The sequence below is a fragment of the Hemiscyllium ocellatum genome, chromosome 6, assembly GCF_020745735.1.
Source record: "Hemiscyllium ocellatum isolate sHemOce1 chromosome 6, sHemOce1.pat.X.cur, whole genome shotgun sequence".
Classification (NCBI taxonomy): Eukaryota; Metazoa; Chordata; class Chondrichthyes; order Orectolobiformes; family Hemiscylliidae; genus Hemiscyllium; species Hemiscyllium ocellatum.
In genome coordinates this window covers 82,198,747-82,224,202 of record NC_083406.1, presented here as the reverse complement: position 1 = coordinate 82,224,202, position 25,456 = coordinate 82,198,747, and the positions used below count along the sequence as shown (strand labels likewise).

The following is a 25,456-nucleotide window of genomic DNA, read 5'->3' as shown; positions in this document are numbered from 1 at the left end:
ACACATCAAAGGGCAATATTTGTCTCTCTTCTCAAAGGTGGATGTTACTTGCCACTTATCCGTCAAGCCTGGATGTTATCCTGCTCCTGCAGCATATGGACATGGACTACTTCAATATCTGAAGAGTCACAAATGGAGTAAAATTTCTTCAATCATCGGCAAATATTCCCATTTGTGACCTGATGATAAATAAATGAAACAGCTGAGGATGGTGGATCGTTAGCACTCCCCTGAGGAATTCCTACAGTGAAACCTTGGAGCTGAAATTATTAACATCCAACAACTACAACCATCTTCTCCAAACAAAATACATTGGGCAACTGCCAAGTGGTATTCAACATGGAGAAGTATTCATTCTTCAGTTGAGGAATGATGGGACATGTGGCAATCAATAGAAGGGTTGCCTTGCGCATGTTTGACCTGATGCCATGAGACTTATTGAAGTTCAGAGTCAATGTTAAAGGCTTTTCATTTACTCATGTACTTCTTTACTTGCGTACACATGACAATAAAGGATATTCTAATTCTAGTTCTATGCTGCCTCCTCTGGTGAGTCTGCCCTGCTGGTGATGTTAGAGACACTGTCTGAGTCTAACTATGTCAGGTTTTTACTTGACAAATCTGAGAGACAGCTCTCCCAAGTTTGTCACAGCTGCCAGACGTTGGTAAAGAGATATTTTCCAGGAATGTACAGATAATTGTCATTTCTGGTGCCTAGATGGATGATAACTCCTTCAGTTTCTTGCATTTCCTAAGACTTCATAGTAGTTTGATATAACTGAGTGGCTTGCTCAGAGGGCAACTAAGACTCATGCATATTGCTGAGAGTCTGGAGTTACATATAGGACAGATTTTCCTCTTAGTGAACCAGATGGGTTTTTATAACAATTGACAATAGTTGTGTTAAGTTGGCTTTAAATTCCAGATGTTATTGAATTCAAATTCCCCATCTGCCATAGCGAGATTTGAACCCATGTCCCCAGAACATTAATATAGTGTTTCAGATTATAGTTGTTATACTAACACAATGTCAATGCCTCCCCAGTTAAATGAGAAAAATTCAAAAAACCTATACTTTTCTAATTGATAAATTGCTTGAATAGCTATTGGCACATTTCATCATAAAAATGAACTTATAAGCATTTAGGGAACAATAATAATTATGCATAAAATTCTTATTAAAATTATCCTCACCTGAAATATCTTTCTTTTGCCTGTAGGATATTGATACATTAGTGGCACAAGTAACTACTGTGAAACAAAGTACTAATCTTTTCAGAGACCTTGGAGATAACGGTATGTTTAAATGTTTTTAAAATGCTTTTCTGTTAACAATTCACACAGAATTCTGAGCTCATAGACTTATCATAAAACCATGTAAATTGTTTTCACTGATTGCTCTGAATATATGTTTAAAATGTGATTGTGCTTTTTCTTGAGCATTTACTGTAGATGTTGGCATATAAGTAGATCTTTTGAAGTCTCAAAAGAAATCCCTCCAAACATGGAGGTCTACTTATCACCCGAGCATAAAACAGGAATCCCCTAGAGTTGGTGGTCACCTTCTTTGTCATTCATCGCCTGGACTCTTTTTGTATGGAATGTCTTAAAGTCGCACACATCTTCGCTGCACAGTCTATATCACTGCTTGCTCCTTTGGGCTCAGTTTTAAGGCATCATTAAGCAAAGCATCCATATATGGAATGAAAAATTTGAGGCTGATCAGTATTATGAGTATAGCGTATCAAGGCTGGAGATGGCTTGGGAGAGGGTAGAAGTTGAGTGGTCAACTTCTATGACAAATTTACCCAGGCATTTTACTTTTGGGCTAACAAAGTGGGGTCATTGTACAGGCCAGGTTGGCTTACACACCACTTATACTGGAATGTCTGACCTTGAGCAGATATATACACATTAAATTCATATTTATATTGACAAATCAAAAATACCCAGGTCAAACCAAGCACCTTCAGTGCACACATATATAGTAGAATGTAACTGAAATCGAATAATTTCTCCCAAAGGGCAGAACCTCAGGTTAAAGCTTTCAATTATAATGTAATATACCTCGTCAGCAATTCTGAATTGATTTTATTTAAAGAGCCTTTCATTGTTTACTCTGCCTTTTTGAGGTTTGTTGTACTAAGCTAATGTGATCACATCATTAACTCTAACAGCCTTAATATAAAGAATCCCCGAGGTAAGAGTGATCATGAGATCGTATAATGTGAAATTCTATGAGAAATATCATTCTGGAACTTAGGTAAAAGTATATAACAGAATCGAAGACAGAAGTGACTGAAGTGGTTGGAGAAAGTAGGTTAACAAGTAAACAATGACAAACATTTAAAGAGATGGCTCATAACCCCTTGATACTGTATTCCATTGAAAAGGAAAACTGTACAAGTAGAAAGAAAGTATATGGTGGAATCAAAGGAAGAACAGTAGAAAAGCAAATGGACATGGGGATAGTGTTCTGACAGTGTGAAGCAAGAACCTTCAAAAGCTGATTGGGGGCAGATGTTCATAGGTAAGGGGACAGATGGAAAATGAGAAGCCTTTAGAAGTGAGATAACGAGAGTCCAGAAAACAGTATACTCCTGTTAGGATGAAAGGAAAGGCCGGTAGGTGTAGGGAATGTGAGATGACTAAGGAAATGGAGGGTTTTTTAAAGAAAAAGAAGGAAGCATATATCAGATATAGACAGGAAGTATCAAGTGAATCCTTAGAACAAGATAAAGACAGTAGGAGTATACTTAAGAGGAAAATCAGATGGCAAAAAGGGGACATGAGATAGTTTTGGCAAATAGAATTAAAGAGAATCCAAAGGGTTTTTACAAATAGGTTAAGGACAAAAGGGTAACTAGGCAGAGAATAGGGCCCCTCAAAGATCAGCAAGGTGGTCCTTGTGTGGAGCCTGAGGAGATGGGGAGATACTAAATGACTATTTTGCATCAGTGTTTACTGTGGAAAAGGACATTGAAGATATAGAATGTAGGGAAATAGATGATGGCATCTTGAAAAATCTCCATATTACAGAGAAGGAAGTGCTGGATGTCTTGAAATGCGTAAAATTAAATAAATCCTCAGGACCTGATCAGGACTCTGTGGGAAGCTAGGGAAGTGAATGCTGGGACTCTTGCTGAGATATTTGTTATCATCGATAGTCACAGGTGAGGTGCCGGAAGACTGGAGGTTGGCTAACGTGGTGTCACTATTTAAGAAAGGTCGTAAGGACAAGCCAGGGAACTATAGACCAGTGAGCCTGATGTCGGTGGTGCGCAAGTTGTTGGAGAGAATCCTGAGGGACAGGATGTACCTGTATTTGAAAAGATAAGGACTGATTAGGAATCGTCAAAAGGCTTTGTGCGTGGGAAATCATGTCTCACAAACTTGATTGAGTTTTTTGAAGAAGTAACAAAGAGGATTGATCAGGACAGAGGGGTAGACATGATCTCTATGGACTTTAGAAAGGCATTTGATAAGATTCCCCATGGGAGACTGGTTAGCAAGGTTAGATCTCATGGAATACAGGGAGAACTAGCCATTTGGATACAGAATTGGCTCAAAGGTAGAAGACAGAGTGGTGGTGGGTGTTCCTTTTCAGACTGGAGGCCTGTGACCAGTAGAGTGTCACAAGGATGGGTGCTGGGTCCACTACCTTTCATCATTTTTATAAATAATTTGGATGTGAGCGTAAGAGGTGTAGTTAGTACATTTGCAGATGACCGTGAAGAAGGTTCCCTCAAATTACAATGGGATCTTGATCAGATGGGCCAGTGGGCTGAAGAGTGGCAGATGGAGTTTATGTTAGATAAATGTGAGGTGCTGCATTTTGGGAAAGCAAATCTTAGCAGACCTATACACTTAATTGTAAGATCCCAGGGAGTGTTGCTGAACACAGACCTTGGAATGCAGGTTCATAGCTCCTTAAAAGTAGAGAGGCAGATAAATAGGATAGTGAAGAAAGCATTTGTTATGCTTTCCTTTATTGGTCAGGGTATTGAATACAAGAGTTGGGAGGTCATGTTGCAACTGTACAGGACATTGGTTTGGCCACTTTTGGGATATTGCGTGCAATTCTTGTCTCCTTCCTGTCAGACGGATGTTTTGAAACTTGAAAGGGTTCAGTAAAGATTTACAAGGATGTTGCCAGGGTTGGAGGATTTGAGCTATAGGGAGAGGTTGAATAGGCTGGGACTGTTTTCCCTGGAGTGTCAGAGGCTGAGGGGTGACCTTATAGAGGTTTGTAAAATCATGAGGGACATGGATAGGAGAAATAGACAAAGTCTTCTACCTGGAGTGGGGGAATCCAGAACACAAGGACATAGGTTTAGGGTGAGAGAGAAAAGATCTAAAAGAGACCTAAGGGGCACTATTTTCCTGCAGAAGGTGGTATGTGTATGGAATGAGCTGCCAGGGGAAGTGGTGGAGTCTAGTACAATTGCGACGTTTAAAAGGCATCTGGATGGGCATATGAATAGAAAAGGTTTTGAGGGATATGGGCCGGCTGCTGGCTGGTGGGACTAGATTGGGTTGGAGTGTCTGGTCAGCATGGACGATGGGACCGAAGGGTCTGTTTCCATGCTGTACGTCTCTATGACTCTCCTATTAATAAGAGATGGGATCAGTACAGCAGTGAAAGTGGATCTTCAGTCGGACGAACAAGTTGTAGAACATGTTTGACTAGAGCTAAGAAACAGCAAGGAGCAACAAACATTAAATTGTTTATAGGCCACTACACAATGTAAATATATATATCAGCTATTTTGTGGTGTCTGTATCAATGGTATTGCTGAGTGTGAATTGGGTAATTCTAATGAATGATATTGCTATGGAGGACAGATACCTGTAATGTACACACGTGGTCTTCACATCAGTGTATTGAGGACCCAACTGCAGAACAGGCTATTTTAGATGTGAGATTATGTAATAAGTAGGGGCTAATAAATAATCCTGTTGGAAAAACAACACTTAGGGAAGAGATCATAACATAAGGAATGGTCCATTAAGTTTGCAAACTTAACTCAGCAAAGGAAAACCAAGAAACTGAGAAAAGAAGAATAAAATGTGAAAGCAAGCAAAAAAATTTTAAAAACTTCTATCGGTATGTAGAAAGGAAATGATTAGCAAAGATGAAAGTCCATTACAAGTAGTGGGGGGAACCTTTTTTTTAAACATTTGGGGGATGTGAGCTTCACTGGCTGGTCAATCATTTCCAGCCCATCCCCAGTTTCTTGACCAGCTACAGTCCATTTGGAGTAGGAAGAGCAAAAGCGCTATCAGGGAAGGAAGGACTTTGATCCAGTGTCACTGAAGGAATGGCGATTGATTTCAAGGCATGATAGTAGATGGCTTAGTGGCGGTGGTGGTGTTCCTTTGTGTCTGCTGCCTTTGTCCTTCTAGATGGTAGTAGTCATGAATTAACTGCTACAGATTCCTAGCTTCTGATCTGCTCTTGTAACCACAATATTTACATAGCTGGTTCAGTACAGTCTCTGTTCAATGGTAACCATCAGGGTGTTGATAGTGAAATGTTCAGTGATGGAAATACCATTGAATTTCAAGAGGCAGTGGTTAGATTCTGTCTTGTTGGGAATGGCCGTTACCTGGCACTGGAATGGCACGAATGTTATTTGCCATTTATCAGCCCAAACCTAGATACTATCCAGGTCTTACTGTGTTTTGACACGGACTGTTTCGGAGCAAGTCAGATACCGAGAATCTAGCAGTGAGTAACTCACTTCCAAGCTCCTCAAACCCACCTACTATCTACCATCTAAAAGAACAAGAGTAACAGATGCATGGCAACACCATCAGCTGCAAAATATCCTCTAAGTGTCACACCAACCTGACTTAGAAATATATAACCATTTTCCCAGAGTTAAAATCCTGATCTCCTCACCTAAGTGGCATTGTGGGTGTACCAACACCAAAGGGATTGCAGCAGCTCAAAAAAGCAGCTCACAACCACCCTCTCATGGACAGTTGGAGATAGACGGTAAATGTTGGCCCAGCTAGTGCTGCCCATATCTCATGAGAGAATAAAAATAAGAATTTTTTTTTAAGAGTTTAGGCAGAACCTCCCAAACCTTTGTACAACATGGGCATTAGTGAGAAAGTTTGGAAAATACATGAGATCAGCAGTAATGAGCCTCATGGCATTGAGAGCAAGAACTCTAATGCTGATTTCCCAAAACCCAGGTTTTGAACAGAGAAGAGAATTTCACTGGTGAGTGGTGAGAAGCCAGTTTGCTAGGGTGGTATACTAGGCCAAACTATCTTTGGCTGCTTAACCTTACCTTCATCATAAAGAAGTGGGTATACTTGCTGATGATTGCATAATATTCAGCACCTTTCATGACTTCTCAGATACTGCAGCAGTCTATGTTCAAATGCAATAATATCCAAGCTTGGGGAGACAAGTGGCAAGTAAAATTTGCACCACACAAATGCCAGGCAATGACCACCTCCAATAAGAGACATTCTAACCACTGCCCCCTGAATCCCCAACTATCAACATTTTGTGGGTTACTGTTGACCAGAAACTCAACTGGACTTGCCGTAGAAATACAGTGGCTATAAAAGCAGGAATACTGTGGCAAGTAATTCATCTCCTGATTCCACAAAGCCTGTTCACCATCTACAAGGCACAAGTCAGGAGTGTGCCTGGATGAGTGCAGCATCAGTAACATTCAAGAAGCTTAACAATATCCAGGATAAAGCAGCCTGCTTGACAGCATCACATTGAAAAGAATCCACTCCCTCCACCACTGATGGTGAGGAACTATACTGTGCTCTATCTACAAGATGTACCACAGAAGTTTGCCAAAGATCCTTAGACAGCAGCTTCCAAACCTACAACCTCTTCCATCTAGAGCAGCAGATACATAGGAAAACCACCATCTGTAAGTTTCCTTCCAAGCCACTCACCATCCTGACTTAAAGTCATAGAGATGTACAATTATGGAAACAGATCCTTTGCCATGCCAACCAGATAGCCTAAATAAATCTAGTCCCATTTGCCAGCATTTGGCCCATTTCCTTCTAAACCATTGCTATTCATATATCCAGTCAGATGCCTTTTAAATGTTGTATTTGTACCAGCTACCTCCACTTCCTCTGGCAGCTCATACCATATACTGCTAGCTAGATGTGAAAAGGTGAATCATAATTCCAGGTCAAATCCTACCACATCTTTCTGTCTTGTGTGGAAAGTGGCTACCCTTTTCTGTATTCCAATCTTGGAATCACTGCCACAACCAAAAATGGTTATATTAAAATACAGCCAACCAGTAACTATCAAACTGACAGACAAGGGAGGCGCGGTAGTAGTTTGGCGCACCAACCTTTACACCGCTGAGGCTAAACACCAGCTTGCGGACACCTCCTCCTACTGCCCCCTTGACCATGAGCCCCCCACCTCCCACCACCAAACCATCATCTCCCAGACCATCCATAACCTCATCACCTCAGCGGATCTCCCATCCACCACCTCCAACCTCATAGTCTCACAACCCCACACCGCCCGTTTCTACCTCCTGCCCAAAATCCACAAACCTGACTGCCCCAGCCAACCCATTGTCTCAGCCTGCTCCTGCCCCACCGAACTCATCTCTGCATACCTCGACACGGTCCTTTCCCCTTTAGTCCAAGAACTCCCCACCTATGTTCGGGACACCACCCACGCCCTCCACCTACTCCATGATTTTCACTTCCCTGGTCCCCAACGCCTTATCTTCACCATGGACATCCAGTCCCTGTACACCTCCATCCCCCATCACGAACTACTCAAAGCCCTCCGCTTCTTCCTTTCCCGCCGTACCAACCAGTACCCTTCCACTGACACCCTCCTTCGACTGACTGAACTGGTCCTCACCCTGAACAACTTCTCTTTCCAATCCTCCCACTTCCTCCAAACCAAAGGAGTAGCCATGGGCACCCGCATGGGCCCCAGCTATGCATGCCTCTTCGTAGGATATGTGGAACAGTCCATCTTCCGCAGCTACACTGGCACCACCCCCCACCTTTTCCTCCGCTACATCGATGACTGTATTGGCGCTGCCTCGTGCTCCCACGAGGATGTTGAACAGTTCATCCACTTTACCAATACCTTCCACCCCGACCTCAAATTCACCTGGACCATCTCAGACTCTTCCCTCTCCTTCCTAGACCTTTCCATTTCTATCTCGGGCGACCGAATCAACACGGACATTTACTATAAACCGACTGACTTCCACAGCTACCTAGACTACACCTCCTCCCACCCTTCCCCCTGTAAAAATGACATCCCATATTCCCAATTCCTTCGTCTCCGCCGCATCTACTCCCAGGAGGACCAGTTCCAATACCATACAACCCAGATGGCCTCCTTCTTCAAAGACCACAATATCCCCCCAGACATGATCGACGATGCCCTCCACCGCATCTCTTCCACTTCCCGCTCATCCGCCTTGAGCCCCGCCCCTCCAACCGCCACCAGGACAGAACCCCACTGGTTCTCACCTACCACCCCACCAACCTCCATATACAGCGTATCATCCGCCGTCATTTCCGCCACCTCCAAACGGACCCCACCACCAGGGATATATTTCCCTCCCCTCCCCTATCAGCGTTCCGAAAAGACCACTCCCTCCGTGACTCCCTCGTCAGGTCCACACCCCCCACCAACCCAACCTCCACTCCCAGCACCTTCCCCTGCAACCGCAAGAAATGCAAAACTTGCACCCACACCCCCCCCCCCCCCCACCTTATTTCCCTCCAAGGCCCCAAGGGATCTTTCCATATCCGCCACAAATTCACCTGCCCCTCCACACACATCATTTATTGCATCCGCTGCACCCGAAGTGGCCTCCTCTATATTGGGGAGACAGGCCGCCTACCTGCGGAACGTTTCAGAGTGCACCTCCGGGACACCCGGACCAACCAACCCAACCACCCCGTGGCTCAACACTTCAACTCCCCCTCCCCCTCCACCAAGGACATGCAGGTCCTTGGACTCCTCCATCGCCAGACCATAGCAACACAACGGTTGGAGGAAGAGCGCCTCATCTTCCACCTAGGAACCCTCCAACCACAAGGGATGAACTCAGATTTCTCCAGTTTCCTCACTTCCCCTCCCCCCACCTTGTCTCAGTCAAGTCCCTCGAACTCAGCACCGCTTTCCTAACCTGCAATCTACTTCCTGACCACTCCGGCCTATCACCCTCACCTTGACCTCCTTCCACCTATTGCATCTCCAACGTCCCTCCCCCAAGTCCCTCCTCCCTACCTTTTATCTTAGCATGGTGGACACACTTTCCTCATTCCTGAAGAAGGGCTTATGCCCGAAACGTCGATTCTCCTGTTCCTTGGATGCTGCCTGACCTGCTGCGCTTTTCCAGCAATACATTTTCAGCTCTGATCTCCAGCATCTGCAGTCCTCACTTTCTCCTCAAAGAATAATCTTACTATCATATTGTCCCACCTCACTAACAAACACCATGAAAGACAACAAGAGCATTGTTCCTTAATCTGTAACTATACATCTACTGCAAAGTGATCAAACCACGCTTTCTTCTTGGTTATTATCAATAACTAGCCATTTGACAACTCAACATCTTACATTTTTCTGCTTTCAGCATTCTTACTCAGTTGCAAAGAAAAATCTGTTGTACAGCCAACAGAAAACAGACAAATCAAAATTCTGCAAACACATGAGAGACAAAGTGTTAGAATATCAGTGGGTCAATCAGCATTGCTGAAGAGAACAACCAATTTATGGAACAAATGAAGGATCTGCACCTGAAACATTCACTTCTCTGTTTCCTCTTTTTACAGTTGTTAATTGATCTGCAGATTTTTCAAGCACTTTCTGCTTCTGTTAGTGTGTATTGCTTCAAATTCTATCAACCACCACATGATCCCTCCCTTCAATGAGTGTTTAGAATGCACTGAACATCGAAGGGATAATCATGATTTACATTTCCGTGATCATTTACCCTAACTTTAAAAACATAATACAGTAGAAGCTTGCTCACAAAACAGGCCTGAACACTGCCCACCCCGTTCTCCCTGTCCTGGTGAACCATGAATGATATAAACACCATTTGGAGTTCATGCTAAATGTACTCAAATGCAGGCTGTTTCACGAACCTGCAAAAATTAATTAAACTAGATCCTTTGGGTGAAAAGACCCAAGAGGTACTTGCCATATTTTGAATGAATTAAATATAAATTTATTGGGGAAATGACCACTTTACCCCAATTTAACCAGAAAGTACTCTTACTTATTTTTCAAAAGTCAGTTTCAGTAACTAAAATTCAAGTTATACACAAGTGATGTATTGACACTGATTTAAAATGCTTATCATATTAATAAACTCTTTTAGCCTTTTTGATTGAACTTTATCAAGTCACCACTCTTAAGTGTCAGAATATTCTTTAAACTTTTTAGCAATTATATTCAAAAGTGCTGCCTAATTAAGTTTTTACTGGCAAATGTTGCGCTTGAGTAGAAACTCGAGAGTTTTAGAAGCTCTTTTCAAAAACCCAGCCTTTATGTATCTAAATTGCATTATGTTTCTGAACCTTCAGGCTCTTCCAAAATACATAAACACCTACTTGGTAGTCTTTTTTGACTAACCACCAAGTTAAAGATAAGCCACAAGTTCCTATTTAAGTCTGTACCCATTTGTTACTACGAAAGCTTGTGAACATAAAATGTCATTAAGCATGAGATACAAAGAATATTATTGAATATAAAAACATGCATTATCTGCCATCTTGTGAGAGCCTGTGGGTACTGCATATTTACTGCATCAACTTTCTTGGAATCAATGTCATTGATTAAGATAGATTAAAAAAAACTTATTTCAATCTGAAGGTTTTATGTGATAAAATCCAAATGAATTAGAAGTGGACATAATGGTTGCTTCTACAGTTCTGTCACTAATAAGCACTTAACAATCAGGTGACTGACTGTGTGGAGTTTGCACGTTCTCCCCGTGTCTGCGTGGGTTTCCTCCGGGTGCTCCGGTTTCCTCCCACAGTCCAAAGATGGGCGGGTCAGGTGAATTGGCCATGCTAAATTGCCCGTAGTGTTAGGTAAGGGGTAAATGTAGGGGTATGGGTGGGTTGCGCTTCGGCGGGTCGGTGTGGACTTGTTGGGCCGAAGGGCCTGTTTCCACACTGTAAGTAATCTAAGTAATCTAATCTAAGAATACTACAGAAATTATTCATTTCCTAGTTCAGAGGAGCTGGTGGGTCATTGGTTGTATCTCCATGTGACTTTGCATAAGAGCACTTTTATTACTTCATATTCTTAAATGAGCAACTTCACTCATTAGACAATCAATGTAACATGTGTATCACTTTAAATCTTAACCAATTCACAAGAATATTTACTTATCTTACCCCAGCTCTCTGTTGGCTCCACATAGATTTGGAGGCACGGTGGCACAGTGGTTAGCACTGCTGCCTCACAGCGCCTGTAGACCTGGGTTCAATTCCCGACTCGGGCGACTGACTGTGTGGAGTTTGCACGTTCTCCCCGTGTCTGCGTGGGTTTCCTCCGGGTGCTCCGGTTTCCTCCCACAGTCCAAAGATGTGCAAGTCAGGTGAATTGGCCAAGCTAAATTGCCCGTAGTGATAGGTAAGGGGTAAATGTAGGGGCATGGGTGGGTTGCGCTTCGGCGGGTCGGTGTGGACTTGTTGGGCCGAAGGGCCTGTTTCCACACTGTAAGTCTAAGTCTAAGTCTAAGATTTGAAATTACTGGAAACAGACTTCTGGAATTAATTCTGGACTGTGAGATTGAAAGGAAATCCACCTGGTCTCACATTGTTCAAGATATTAACAACTTTGGCTTACTCAGTTCAAAACTGATTTAAAAGAAAAATAACGGCAGCTCAGTCTGTCAGACAATGTGTTAGTTGATGTTCCCATTCTATTAGAATTAAAATAAGAAATACCCAATAAGCTGTAAGTGTGTCATGTGGTGTGATGCAGAATTATACTGGAATAGTTCCAGCTTTGAATGCTGGTGTGCGGTGAGATAGCTGCATTGGCAGGGAGTCATTGCATTATGTCTCTAGCACAAAACTGCAGATGGAAAATGCAAATGTATGGATATCAGGAAGGGTGAAAGCCAGTTCAGTTATGATGCACCACAGGTTATTAGTTCATCAAAAGCCAATCTCGGCATATAAAAAGTCATTTACACCAAGCACTACTTTTAACCACATTTATGCAAATATGCAGGGTACAACATGTTGACTTAAGAATGGAGTAAGATAGGAAATGGTCAGAATTAGAATGATGCAATGTTTACTAGCCTATTTGACTACCAACTTTAGATATCCTTTACCTATTTATTCAATAGAAATAAATGTTTCAGACGAGAAAATATGTTGCCTTGTCTCGTACTTGCTCAGTTAGTTCCCCTAAATTGCTTATATTGACTTCTGTTTTTGTTGTACAAAAACATCAATTGCAATGTTAAATCAGCAAATTAATATCATCTTGATTAAGTGATGCTACTTCTATTTTCAGTTGCATATTCACAAGCATGGTCAAACAAACATTATTTAATTTTAGTAATTATTTTAATTGAACTTATATGGTTTATTGTTTAAGTCATATATGGATTTATTGTTGAAGGCTGGCTTGGAAGTATAGTTTAATCTTGACTAAACCCTTGCAGTTAACTAGTTTAACTTAAAAAAATCATTCTGTGCCATATCTTATTAATTGGCTAGAATGATTTGTGTGAAAATCGAATCTTGTCTATGAAAACAATTGGAAAAATGGTTAAAATGAACAATTAGATTATTTCAAGAAGATATGCAAAGAAAATTACATTCACCTTGTAAAGAGGACAGGTTTCCTAAAAAAGCAATGGCACTCCTTGGCATAGGGCCTAGGAGTACTACTGATTCAATCTAGTGGCTTGGCAGCTTTGCATGTTGCCAATTCTCAGGAGAATTACATGCAGACTGTTCTGTGGAATTCAGAGCTGCCTGATTTGGCAAAGATATGAAATACTTGGATCCTTCTAAGAAATACATTTTTTAAAAATTTTGGATGCTAATTTTTACAAATTTAATTTTGAAATATTCTGCATTCAAATTAACATGAGAAAATTGGTGTAGGTGGGCCAATCCAAAAGGTGCAAATATTTACAAATCATGCTAACATAGCCATGCATTGAATTAATATTTAACTATTGTCATATATTTGATGGCTTAGGTAATCACAATGCAGGAAACTGATTTTACCAATTGTTACTTTGCTAATTACCTTTCAGTAAAATCTTGCCATTTTTCATCTTTTCTTCATTTATGTAAGTACTAACCCTGTTGTTTAGTAAAGTATTTTCTAAGCTTTGTCCAATGGATCAACTATTTTTAGTAACTATTGAGCAACCCATGAATGCAATTCATCTTATCCTGTTCTGGACTTTTATACGCCATATACCTTCAGGTAAGAGGAAGAAAATGATTGATAGTGCATGCACGAACAATAATTCCAGCCAAAGAATCAGTTTAGCTGAAATTATTATAGAAACAGAAATATAGAAAATAGGTGCAGGAGTAGAGCCTGCACCACAATTCAATATGATCGTGGCTGACTGTGCAATTTCTGTTTCCCATTTCTGCTTTCTCTCCATACCCTTGATCCCTTAAGCCACATGGGCCAAGTCCAGCTCCCTCTTGAATATAGATTAGAATTAATTATGTATGAAATGTGAAACAAAGGGGGAAAACAAGAAAAGAGATTGACAAATACCCTCTATCTCAGAGATTGATACAGAAAGATACAGTGAGTGTAAAAGTTTGTTCCAAAGCTCTAAGGGTAATAGAGCTAGAATGGGAATTATTGCAGAACCGCAGATTGCCATCAATTTCTTGGATGTGATTGGTACTGCAACAACTTTTTCCCAAACCCACTCACTGATCCACTCCTACACATGATTCTCCCTCACATATTCACCTTCCCACTTGCTGCTTCTTCCGCCTAGACCCCACTTTGAGCAAGGACTCATTGAAAGGGATGATAGAAATATGAAGCCAGCAAAGGAGCATTGGCAGTTGCACGTGGAGAAAACTTAAGTAGAAGCAGGTCAGGGAGGTGGGGAGCATGTGGAAATGTTCCAGGATTGAAACAGTGAGCAAGAGATGATCAAGAAGAGAATCAATAGTGAAAGAATTCGGGCGGAAAGGAATAAGTTGTAGAGAGTACTGGATGCAAGCGGTGAGAATCGTAAAGCTGATGAACTTTTTACTGTCTTTATTGAAACAGTTCGCTGCTCATTCGTCTTTGAATCTGCACAAAATCAAGTGGAATTTTCACACATCCAAGCAATTTGCACAGAATCACAAAAGTCTTACTCTGCGGTGGGGAGGTGGTGTGGGTGGGGCCATTCAGCTATCATGCTTGCACTCACTGTTCAAATGAGCATCATTATCTAGTGCCAATTATTTTTTATCCAAATAATCATTCAATGTCCTCTTGAAGGCCTCAACTGAACCTGCCTTCACCACATTTCCAGACAGTATATTCCATACCCTAACTTCTTCCTGGGTGAGAAAGTGTTTCTCATATCACTCCAGCTTCTTTTGCTAATCACTTTAAATCTGTGTCATTTCACTCTTGTTCCCGTTACAAGCAGGAACAGTTTCTTCCGATATATTCTTGCCAACCCACTCATTATTTGAAGACATTTTATCATATCTCTTCTTTGCCAACTTCTCTCCAGGAAAAATAATCCCAATTTCTTCAATCTATCTATGTAACTGAAGTTTCTCATCCCTGGAAACTTTCTTAGAAATCACATCTGCACTGTCCCCAATGCATTCACATCCTTCTATGGTGTGGCATCCAGAACTGTACATAATACTGCAGCTGATGTCTAACAAATTCAACATCACCTTCTTGCTTTTGAATTCTGTGCCTTTATCAATAAAACCAAGCATACTTTATGCTTTACTTAGTGCTTTCTCTATCTGTCCTGCAACTTTTAATCATCTATACGTATGTACATTCAGATCCCTGTGCTGCTGCAATTCTTTAGAATTCTGTCCTTTGTTTTATAATATTTTCGATGCATCACCTGACATTTATCTGCAAAGTTCACTCTGTGTTCTATGTTGTTTTAGGGTTCCATACTGTCCTCCTCACAGTTTAAAATTCTTCCAAGATCCAATATCTGCAAATTTTGAAATTGTCCCCAGCACTCCAAGATCTAGATCAATAATATGCATCAGAAAATGCAAGGGACCCAATACTGACCCCTGCAGAACCTATTACAAATTTTCATCCAGTTTGAAAAATATCCATTGATCATTGCTCTCAGATCCAACATTGTCTGAGTAATAGGAATCAATGTTTCTACTGTTATTCTCTGACCAATAACATTCCTCATAAGTCTGTTATGTTATGGGGTGTTTCAGGGTATAAAATATAAACATCAAAACAGGAAATCAAACAGTCCAACCATCATCTGAACCTATGCAAACCATGTAACTAAGGTCCTCTTTCCCAACATGGGACCATTAGTCCTTCCAAGTTCCCTGATATGACAATGACCTTCCTTCACAGAGCTCATCTCCTAATTAAAATCCAGACCAAAATATTAATGCAAGATTCATGGACCTAATATCAGCTGAACGTGACCATTTTACTGCAAGTTTATAACAAAACTGAAAAGTTGTGGCCAAGAAATGAACAGTCAAAATCTATGAATTAATAAACTAGACTGAATACTGGTCATTTGGTGCATCAGTGTCTTTTCGGGTAGAAAACTGGCTAGTTCATTGATGGTCACCACCACCCATACTTTAACAGGGGGACAGTGCATCACAATACTTGGCGTGGCTAAGTGGCTAAGCTTGGGTTGGGCTCAGGCAAATGTTGAGGGATCAAGACTTTTATGAAAGAGTTTGGAAGGAACATGCAGAAGCTCAAATTATGATGTTGATAGGAAGTACAAGGAAGAAAGTCACATGAAGTTTTTGGGATTGGGAAGCGTGATCCATTGATTACCAGAATGAGCCAGTGACTCATTCTGTGAAATGTGACCGGTGTTACCTTCCATCCTCATCCAAATTGCTCATGCACAATGGAAAGGAAAAGTTACTGCCACCAAACTTTTGTTTTCTTTTATGGGATGTGGGTATTGCTGGCTCAGTCAGCATTTGTTGCCAATCCCTTGTTGCTCTTGAGAAGGGAGTGGTGAACTATCTTCTTGAACCACTGCAGTTCATTTGGCCTGCAGTCCAGGGTGACCCACAATACTGTGAGGGAGGATGTTCCAGGATTTTGACACGCTGATACTGAAGGAATAATAACATATTTCAAAATAGTGAATGGCTTGGAAGAGAACACACAAGTGGTTATGTTCCCATGGTTCTGCTACCCTTGTCCTTCTAAATGGAAGTGGTCATGCGTTTGGAACTTGCTATCTAAGGAGCCCTGATGAGTTGTTGTAGTGAGTCTTGTAGATGGTGCATAGTGTTGTCACTCTGCTTTGGTTGTGCATGTGGTGGTAATTAAGCAGACTGCTTTGTAGCAAATGATGCCACTCTTTTTAAGTTTTGTTGGAACTGCAATCATCCAAACATATAGGAGTATTCCACCATACTCCTTGTGCCTTTTAGTTGGTGGGCCAGTTTTAGGGAGTCATAAGATGTTATACTTGATTCCTAGCCTTCCTACACATTGTGTATGGCTATTCCAATTCAGTTTCTTGTCAAAGATAATCCCCAGGATATTGATAGTACAGAAAGTTTTCTGCATTTTTGTTGCACCACAGTCACAATAACAATCAGCCCTTTGTAACTGGATCCATTGGTCATGAACCTGTGTGAGGAATATCAGAAACAAAACAGGCTGCTCGTAATGAGAGCAGCTAGCACTGATACCAAACATAAATGCAATTTTGGTATAATCCTCAACACAATGGGATATGGAGGGCTCCCACAAGACAGATTATAGAATGCCTTTACACAGACCCTTGACCTTACAGAAAAATTGAGGAGGAACATGGCTGGCAGCAAAAATCCTAATGAATGGCTTATGCCCGAAACGTTAACTTTCCTTTTCCTCGGTTGCTGCCTGACCTGCTGTGCTTTTCACTTTTTGACTCTGACTCTCCAGCATCTGCAGTCCTCACTTTCTACTAGCATTAGTCCTGGTGCCAGCAGAGCAAATTCCACAAGGTTCTAGCCATGGCAAGTACTTCCAGTGCTGGTGAGCATGCAATATTCGATGCTTTAGAGTTGTGATGTTTGCATAATGAGGTGAGCAGCATGTGAGAATTGGCTAGAGCTCATGCAGAGAAATTCCACACGAAACTCCTTGAAGTTGGTACTTGCCTGAATTTTGGTAATATTCAGCACAAAATTCTAAAATATGTTGCACTTTTTATATGTGAAAATTAATGGCATTCTTATATGTGAGACCTTGGTCACTTAATCTCTTGAAAATGCTGATTAATATTATGACTTATTTTTCCAACGTTTTAGTATTTATTTTATGTACAATTATTGTCCTGTTCATGACTGCTGTCCTGGTTGAAAGCATAACTTTTTGAACTATTTTCCAGCCTGAAATAGCACTCTTTAATTTTTGTCTAAACTATAAAAATGATATACAGATAGAAGAGTTGCATTTTTCCAATATTCTAAACATTTGTTGTGTTTTAACAATCAATTTGCTACTGACTCAGATGTCCATACCATATTACTTGTTTATCGATGCTTGCCTTGCAAGTAAATAGTTCATTGTTAGTCTGTTCTCATATCAAAGATTGCTGCTTGAAACATTTAGTTCACTTCAGTGTTTAATATCTGCTATTTGCATAAACCGCTACTAAATGCCATCAAATAATTATTAATAGCTCCAAACTGTTAATAGAATTAGAAAAATTAATGTTGACTTTCTGTTTTTTTTCCCATAGGTTTGATATCATATACTGAGTACTTATTCTTGCTTGGAATTCTGACAAGTAAGTTGGGTTAAAGGGCAGGGAACCTTTTGGTGTTACGTGGTTATTGATATTTTTTGTCCTTAAATTTTCTTCCTTAAATAAGCTTTTTTTAAATAATCAATATTTTTAGATGTTTAAGCTCATTAGTAAATACAGAATTGGTTATTTATCACACTCCTTTTCCTGAACATAATTGTTGGGTTAACCACCAATTTATAAAAGTGGTGCTGGTCCGAATTGGGTGGCTTTGCCAAAGTCAATAGGAACCAAGAGAGAAGATATTGGAAGCACCCACCAGCTCAAGAAGCATCTGTGGAGGGATCAGAGAAGTTGATGTTTCAGGTAAAAATCGAAAGAACTGCAGATGCAGTTCTGAGGGAGGGTCACTCAACCCAAAACATTAACTCTGACTTCTCTCCACAGATACTGCCAGACCTGCTGAGTTTTTCCAGCAATCTCTATTTTTGATGGTTCCAATGTCAATTCTTTGTCAAACTACACTTGAGGTCTGCACGAAACTAGAGAAGAAATTGCAGGGACCTTAGCTGATATTTTTGCATCATTATTAACCGTGTGTGAGGTCCCGGAAAACTGGATGGTAGGGAATGTTGTGCCCTTATTCAAGAAGGGCTGCAAAAAAAACCCTGGGAACTATAGGCCAGTAAGCCTAACATCTGCGGTAGGTACGTTACTTGGGAAGATTCTGACATAGATATACATGCATTTGGAAAGACAAGGTTTGATCAGGAGTAGTCAGCATGGCTTTGTGAGTGGGAGATCATGTCTTGTTAGAGTTCTTTGATGAAGTGACCTGGAAGGTTGGGGAGGGCAGGGTGGTAAACATAGTCTAAATGGATTTCAATAAGGCCTTTGGTAAGTTTTACATGGTAGACTGCTCTGGAAGGTTAGATCGCATGGAATCCAGGGGGAGCTAGCAAATAGGACACAAAATTGGCTTGGTGGTCGGGAGCAGAGGTAATAGTGGAAGGATGCTTATTGGACTGGAGGCCTGTGACTAGTGGAGTTCCTCAGGGGTCGATGCTGGATCCATTACTGTTTGTTATCTATATCAACGATTTTGATAAGAATGTATACAGCATGATTAGAAAGTTTGCAGATATCACTAAAATAGACAGTATTGTGGACAGTGAGGAAGGTTATCAGAAATTGCAGCAGGACCTTGATCAGCTGGTGAAGTGGACCAAAAAAATGGCAAATAAAGTTTAATATAGATAATTGTGAGGTCTTGCATTTTGGAAAGTCAAATCAAGGTTTGAGTTTCATGGTGAATGGTAGGGCCTTGAGTTTAGTGGAATAGAGGGACCTTGGAGTTCAGGTGCATAGTTCTCTGAAAGTGGAGTAGACAGGGCAGTGAAGACACTGACCTGCATCAGTCAGGGCACGGAGTGTAGATGTTGGGAAGTTATGTTGCAGTTGTACAAGATGTTGGTGTGCTACACTTGGATTATTGTGGTCAGTTTTGGTCAGCTTGCTATAGGAAGGATGTAATTAAACTGAAAAGTGTGCAGAAGGAATTTACAAGGATGTTGCCAGGACTCAACAGTCTGAGTTACGGAGAGGTTGGACAAGCTAGGACATTTTTCTTTAGAATGTAGGAGACTGAGGGGGGATCTTATAGAAGTGTTTAAGATCATGAGAAGCATGGATAGGGTAAATGCACTTAGTCTTTTTCCCAGGGTTGGGGAATCGAGGACTAGATGCATCAGTTTACGGTTAGAGGGGAAAGAATAAAAGGGAACCTGAGGGCAACGTTTTATACAGAGGGTAGTACGTATATGGAATGAGCTGATAGCAGAAGTCGTTGAGGTGGGTCCGTTAACAACATTTAAAAGGCATTGGACACATACATGAATGGGAAAGGTTTAGAAGGATATGGGCCAAGTGCAGGGAAATGGGGTTAGCATGGATAGACATTTTGGTCAGCATGGACCGGTTTGAGCCAAAGGGCCTATCTCCATGCTATTTAAAAGAAACAGTCTATCCAGTAATGCTGGCTATGTATTTCCCATATTTTCTTGTGCATTGGAGAAATGAAAAAAAACAAGTTTTTGTTTTGCTTTTGTTCCTTGTTGAGTGTGGAGAAACATTACTCTACATGATAGAAATAATCAGGGAGCATTCTTGACATATAATGAGCTGCAATAGATTTAAAAAGTTAAATTAATTTTGGGGGAGCATTAAAATATTTTTAAGTTTTAAGATGACTTGCCTAAAGCTTGTCAAGTTTTTGGTCTCACAGAGGCAGCACAAGGAGCAACAACTGATCTGTATTCAGATCAGCTAAGCTTCAGACGGTAGCATTTTCACCTAAATTTGTGGGTTCACATCACTCCTCAACAAAGGAGTTGAGTATGAAAATTTGTGCTCCCCAGTGCAGAGATGAGGGAGTGCTGCAATGTCAGAGGTGCCATCTTTCACATGAGATCCCATGATAGTATTTTGAAGAAGACTAGAGGACATATTCCCAGTATCAATAATTATCTCTCAATGTGCATCACTGAAGCAGTTATCTAGTCATTATCATATTACTGTTTGCTATAGTTTGCTAAGCACAAATTGGTTGGAGTCGAAAAATTGGTTGGAGTCGAAAAGTGTGGCGCTGGAAAAACATGGCTGGCCAGGCAGCATCCGAGGAGCAAGTTTTGGGCATAAACCCTTCATCAGGAATGTGGAGGGGGGAAAGGAAGCTTAGAGATAAATAAGAGGGTGGGTGTGGAGCTGGGGGGAAGGTAGTTGGGGATGGTTTATAATAGTTCGGTGGGGAGGGTGGAATCGATAAGTGGGAAGGAAGATGTACAGGTGGGACAGGTCAAAAGGGTGGTGCCAAATTGGAGGGTTGGATCTGGAATGAGGTGGTGGGGGGGGCAGATTCGGAAACTACTGAAATCAATGTTGATGCCCTGTGGTTGAAGGGTCCCAAGTAAGATGATGAGGCATTCTTCCTCCAGTCGTTGGACGGCTTGGATTTAGCTGTGGAGGAGGCCAAGGACTTGCATGTCCTTAATGGAGTGGGAGTTGAAGTGGTTCGCCACAGGACAGTGGAGTTGTTGGGTGCGTGTCACAGAGATGTTCCCTGAAACACTCCAGGAGTTGGTGTTCTGTCCTCCTGATGTAGAGGAGACCACATCAAGAGCAACAGACACAGTAGATGAGGTGGGTGAATGTGCAGGAAAATCTCTGCCAGATGTGAAAAGATCCTTTGGGACCTTGGATGGAAGTGAGGGGGGAGTTGTGGGGCACAGGTTTCACACCTCTTGCAGTGGCAAGGAAAGGTGTCAGGTGTGGAGGGTGGGTTGGTAGTGGGGCATGGACCTAACAAGGGAATCACAGAGGGAATGATCTCTGCAGAAAGGGATGGGATGGTAAATATATCGCTGGTGAGGTCTGATTGCAGGTGGTGGAAATGGCTGAGGATAATGTGCTGTATCCGGATATTAGTGGGGTGGAAGGTGAGGACCAGGGAGTTCGATCCTTATTGTGGTTGGAGGGATGGGATTCAAGAGCGGAGGTGTGGGAAGTGGAAGAGATGTGCTGGAGGGCATTGTTGATCGTGTGGGAGGGGAAATTGCGGTCCTGGAAATAGGAGACAACCTGGAATGTCCTCGAGTGAAATTGCTCCTCCTCAGCAGATACAGCAGAGGCAGAGGAGTTGGGTTTATGGGGCCACGTTTTTACGGGAGGTGGGAGTGGAATGTGTGTTGTCCAGGTAGCTGTGGGAGTTAGTAGTTGAAATACAAGTCTGTGTTGAGTCGGTCGCCAGAGACGGAGACGTACAGGTCCAGGAAGGGGAGGGAGGTGTCCAAGATGGTCCAAATTAACTTGATGTCGGGGTGGAAGGTGCTAGTGAAGTTGATGAACTGTTCTACCTGCTCATGGGAACATGAGATGACATCGATATAGTCATCAATATAGTGAAGGAAGAGGTGGGGGATGGTGCCGGTGTAACTGCGGAAGATGAACTATTCTACGTATCCTACGAAGAGGCAGGCTTAGTTGGATGCCATGCAGGTGCCCATGGCTGACCCTTTGGTCTGAAGGAAGTGGGAGGATTCGAAGGAGAAGTTGTTGAGTGTGAGGACCAGTTCTGCGAATTGAATGAGTGTATCAGTGGAGAGGTACTGGTTGGGATGGTGGGAGAGGAAGAAATTGAGGGCCTGGAGGCCTTTGCTGTGGGCATGTACAGGGACTGGATGTCCACGGTAAAGATGAGGCATTGGGGGCCAGGGCAACGAAAGGAGGAGGTGAAGGACCTGAGTGGTGTCCCGAATGTATGTGGGGAGCTCCTAGACCAAGGAGGATAGCTCGGTGTCAAGGTATGAAGAGATAAATTTGGTGGATCAGGAGCAGGCTGAGACAATAGGTCAACCAGGGCAGTTAGGTTTATGGATTTTGGGTAAGAGGTAGAATTGGGCAGTGCAGGGTTGCAAGAAGTATATGGTTCAAGGCTGTGGATGGGAGATCCACTGATGTGATGAGGTTGTGGGTGGTCTGGGAGATCATCGTGCACAAATTGGTTGTCTGCTTTCCTGCACTACAACAATGCCAGTGGTTCAAAAACACTGCATTGACTCTAAAGCACTTTGAATTACTTCTGATAATTCACAAGATAAGTATAGTTCTTTTGTCGAAGTTTTTCAGGAGGAATGTCAATTATTGAAACATTGTAAGGCTGCTGCATTTCTCTGATATAACATATATTTTATTTTGAACATATCATCCAGATTTTCCATGCATTAGTAAGCCCAGTAGGTAAATGGAGGTTAGGTGTACAAGGTGAACTCTCTTACACTGACCTTTAGGCCAGTGGTCTCTTAACATTTTTAAGCAGAAGATCACATTTTGAATTAAAGTGCAATCAAGGATCTACCTCTGGGGAAAACAAATAGAACAAAGAGTTTATTTTTAAGTAACATGTGAAACTAAAGCTGAGTATACATAAATGTTCATTTTGGCCTCTGCTCACTAAGTCTCACTGTGTCACCTGTGACTGCACATTATTTGCAAGCACCTTGAAGTCAGGGTTGTAGTTTGAGTCTCCTAGTCTCAAATAGCGATCTAGGAGGTAGGTAAGATACTTGGATTTGATTAGTTTATTTTTACTTTAATCATTCTCTCATTTGATTGGGATAATAGTGCCTCACAGAAGTATGTGGAGTCAAAGTAAGCTTTCATTTTAGAGGTCAGATTCCTTCGCTCTGATGATAGCATGCTGCTATCAATGTTTATAAAACACGTCAGCCCCTTTTTTTTTCGTAGCTTCATCAGGTTGATTTTTCCCCATTTTTATACAAGTCTTGCGCTCAACCTTGCATATTGGTTTGATCCCTGGCTCGATGGTTATAGTAGACTAAGGGATATACTTGATCGTGATGTTCTAGATTGTGGCTGAACACAATTCTGCTACTATGTTGATGGTCCACAGCGCCTCATGAATGCCAGTTTTGAGCAGCTACATCTGTTCTAAATCAATTTAATTAGCACGGCATACTTACCGCACATTGCTATGGGCACTATTCTCAGTGTGAAGATGGGGCTTTGTCTCCATTTATCTATTTCCCCAGTGTGCTTGCTGCTCTGGGCAACCTATGAAATGACCTGAGACAGAATCACCACTAACCTCTATTGCACTGTTTACATTTTAGCATACATTTGCAGCTGTTTTATATTTCACATATAATGTCAACCTTGCCATTTTCCACTACAGATTAATCACAGTGTGTGACTAGGCTTGCCAGATTAGCATAGATTCACATCAAAATCCTCAATTAGATCCAGAATTCCAAATAAAACTTTGGCAGAGTTATAGCATGATAAAAATTAACATTTTTCAAAGTCGTGCCATGGTAACATTTGCATCCACCTGAAATCCGTAGACAAGACCTCAGTTTGATATCACATTTGAAAATGGCAATGTCTTGACATTGCAATACCCCCTCAGTCGTGCACTAGAATATTGGCTTTTAAATGTTTATATCTCTAGAGTAAGACTTGAACCACAAACTCTGACTCAGGCAAAACCGTTACTAACTCCATAATGGCTAATACCAGCATTGTATTATAATTGTCTTTAAACCTTCCAGTTTTAATAGCTGAGAATTGCTGAATATTTCTCAATGCGGTTTCACTTTCTCTTCAAGGTATCAGTGCTATTTGTACCTCTTAGTCCTAAATTTCACACCTGAAGAGCAAAATTAAATTAAAAGATTCGCTGAAGGAGCAGACCTTGACAGTGAATACCACCTCTCCCATGTGGGCATACTATTGAAACTTAGAGTAGCATGGAAAGTGCCTTCACAATTGAGGAACCTAACACAAGGAGGTACCACTTCGATTCTCCTCTGAACCTGTTGCCACAGTGTACGAGGAATAAACGAACAGCAGAACTTTTTCTGATTTGTAGTGATTGAGATACTTTTGTCATTAAGATCATATGATGGAAGCATACTCTTCAAAAGCGTTGCTTAGGGTCATGACACACCTGCACCCACAGAAGGGAAGGGTTAAAGAACTCTGGCAGAACTGGAGCCACTGATCCATGTTCTCTTCCTCCTCTGAGTAAGCAGCATCCCAGACAAGTGAGATCAAAGGAAAAACCCTTTCGTTCCTGAAACCCATCTACAAGATTAAATTTAAAAATATCATTTTAGAAAATACGTTTTCTAAAGAAAGGTATATATGTAAGAAAATGTAAGAATTGTGTGAAAGTTTTGAAAAAGAAATCTTATACAGCAGTGTGAAAACTTGCTAGAAACTGTCAAAAGATTATAAAATGTTAAACATTAAGTAATAAGAATCCCTTTTGGCCTTCAGTAACTGGAGACCCACATTACCTGAGGCATTGCCTGCTATCATAACATTCGACAATTATAGAAGTTAATTGTAGGCCAGTCTGCCCTGTCATTTTGATTATACTCACCCATATAGAAAAAGTAATTATTTGGGATAGATGACTGATGTCAGACCTCAATGTACCTCCCACTCCTTGTAGCAGTGCCCAACCCATCCCAGTTTTGCACTTTTGATTATTCTGGATACACACTGATTTAAGCTACCAAATACTGACGAATCCAGCTCATGGACTTCTGCTTTGTAAACAATGTTAATGAAAGGATTTTCTTCTGCTTACAGAGCCACACACTGGATTCCATGTTGCCTTTAGTATGCTGGATACTGATGGAAACCAACAAGTGGAGAAAAAAGAATTTCTAGTGGTAATTTTTTTTATATGTTGTTCAAATTAAGTTTATGTTAACAATATGCTTCATGATTGCATCCTTATCCTATCTGGCTTCAATATTACACCAATATATGCAGGAGAGCAGTATTTATCCCAGTGTATAGTTCAAAAAGGTACATAATGTATTAGAATCAAAAGCAGAGTCACATGCTTGTCAATACTGGTGTTGATGCTTCAAATGAACCTGCTCTAATTTAATATACTTCATCTCATCAACCCTCATATTTCTCTA

The 25,456-nt window shown here is 41.3% G+C and overlaps 1 protein-coding gene across 1 annotated transcript in view; it reads left to right on the top strand.

Moving 5' to 3' along the window:
- Positions 1-25,456, top strand: part of micu2 (mitochondrial calcium uptake 2) — a 452,585-nt gene that overhangs the window by 334,207 nt on the left and 92,922 nt on the right. Inside the window, exons 5-7 of the mRNA XM_060826722.1 lie at positions 1,221-1,296; positions 17,937-17,984; positions 25,116-25,198. Of these exons, the coding sequence (XP_060682705.1) occupies positions 1,221-1,296; positions 17,937-17,984; positions 25,116-25,198 (207 nt within the window). The remainder of the gene's footprint in view (positions 1-1,220; positions 1,297-17,936; positions 17,985-25,115; positions 25,199-25,456) is intronic.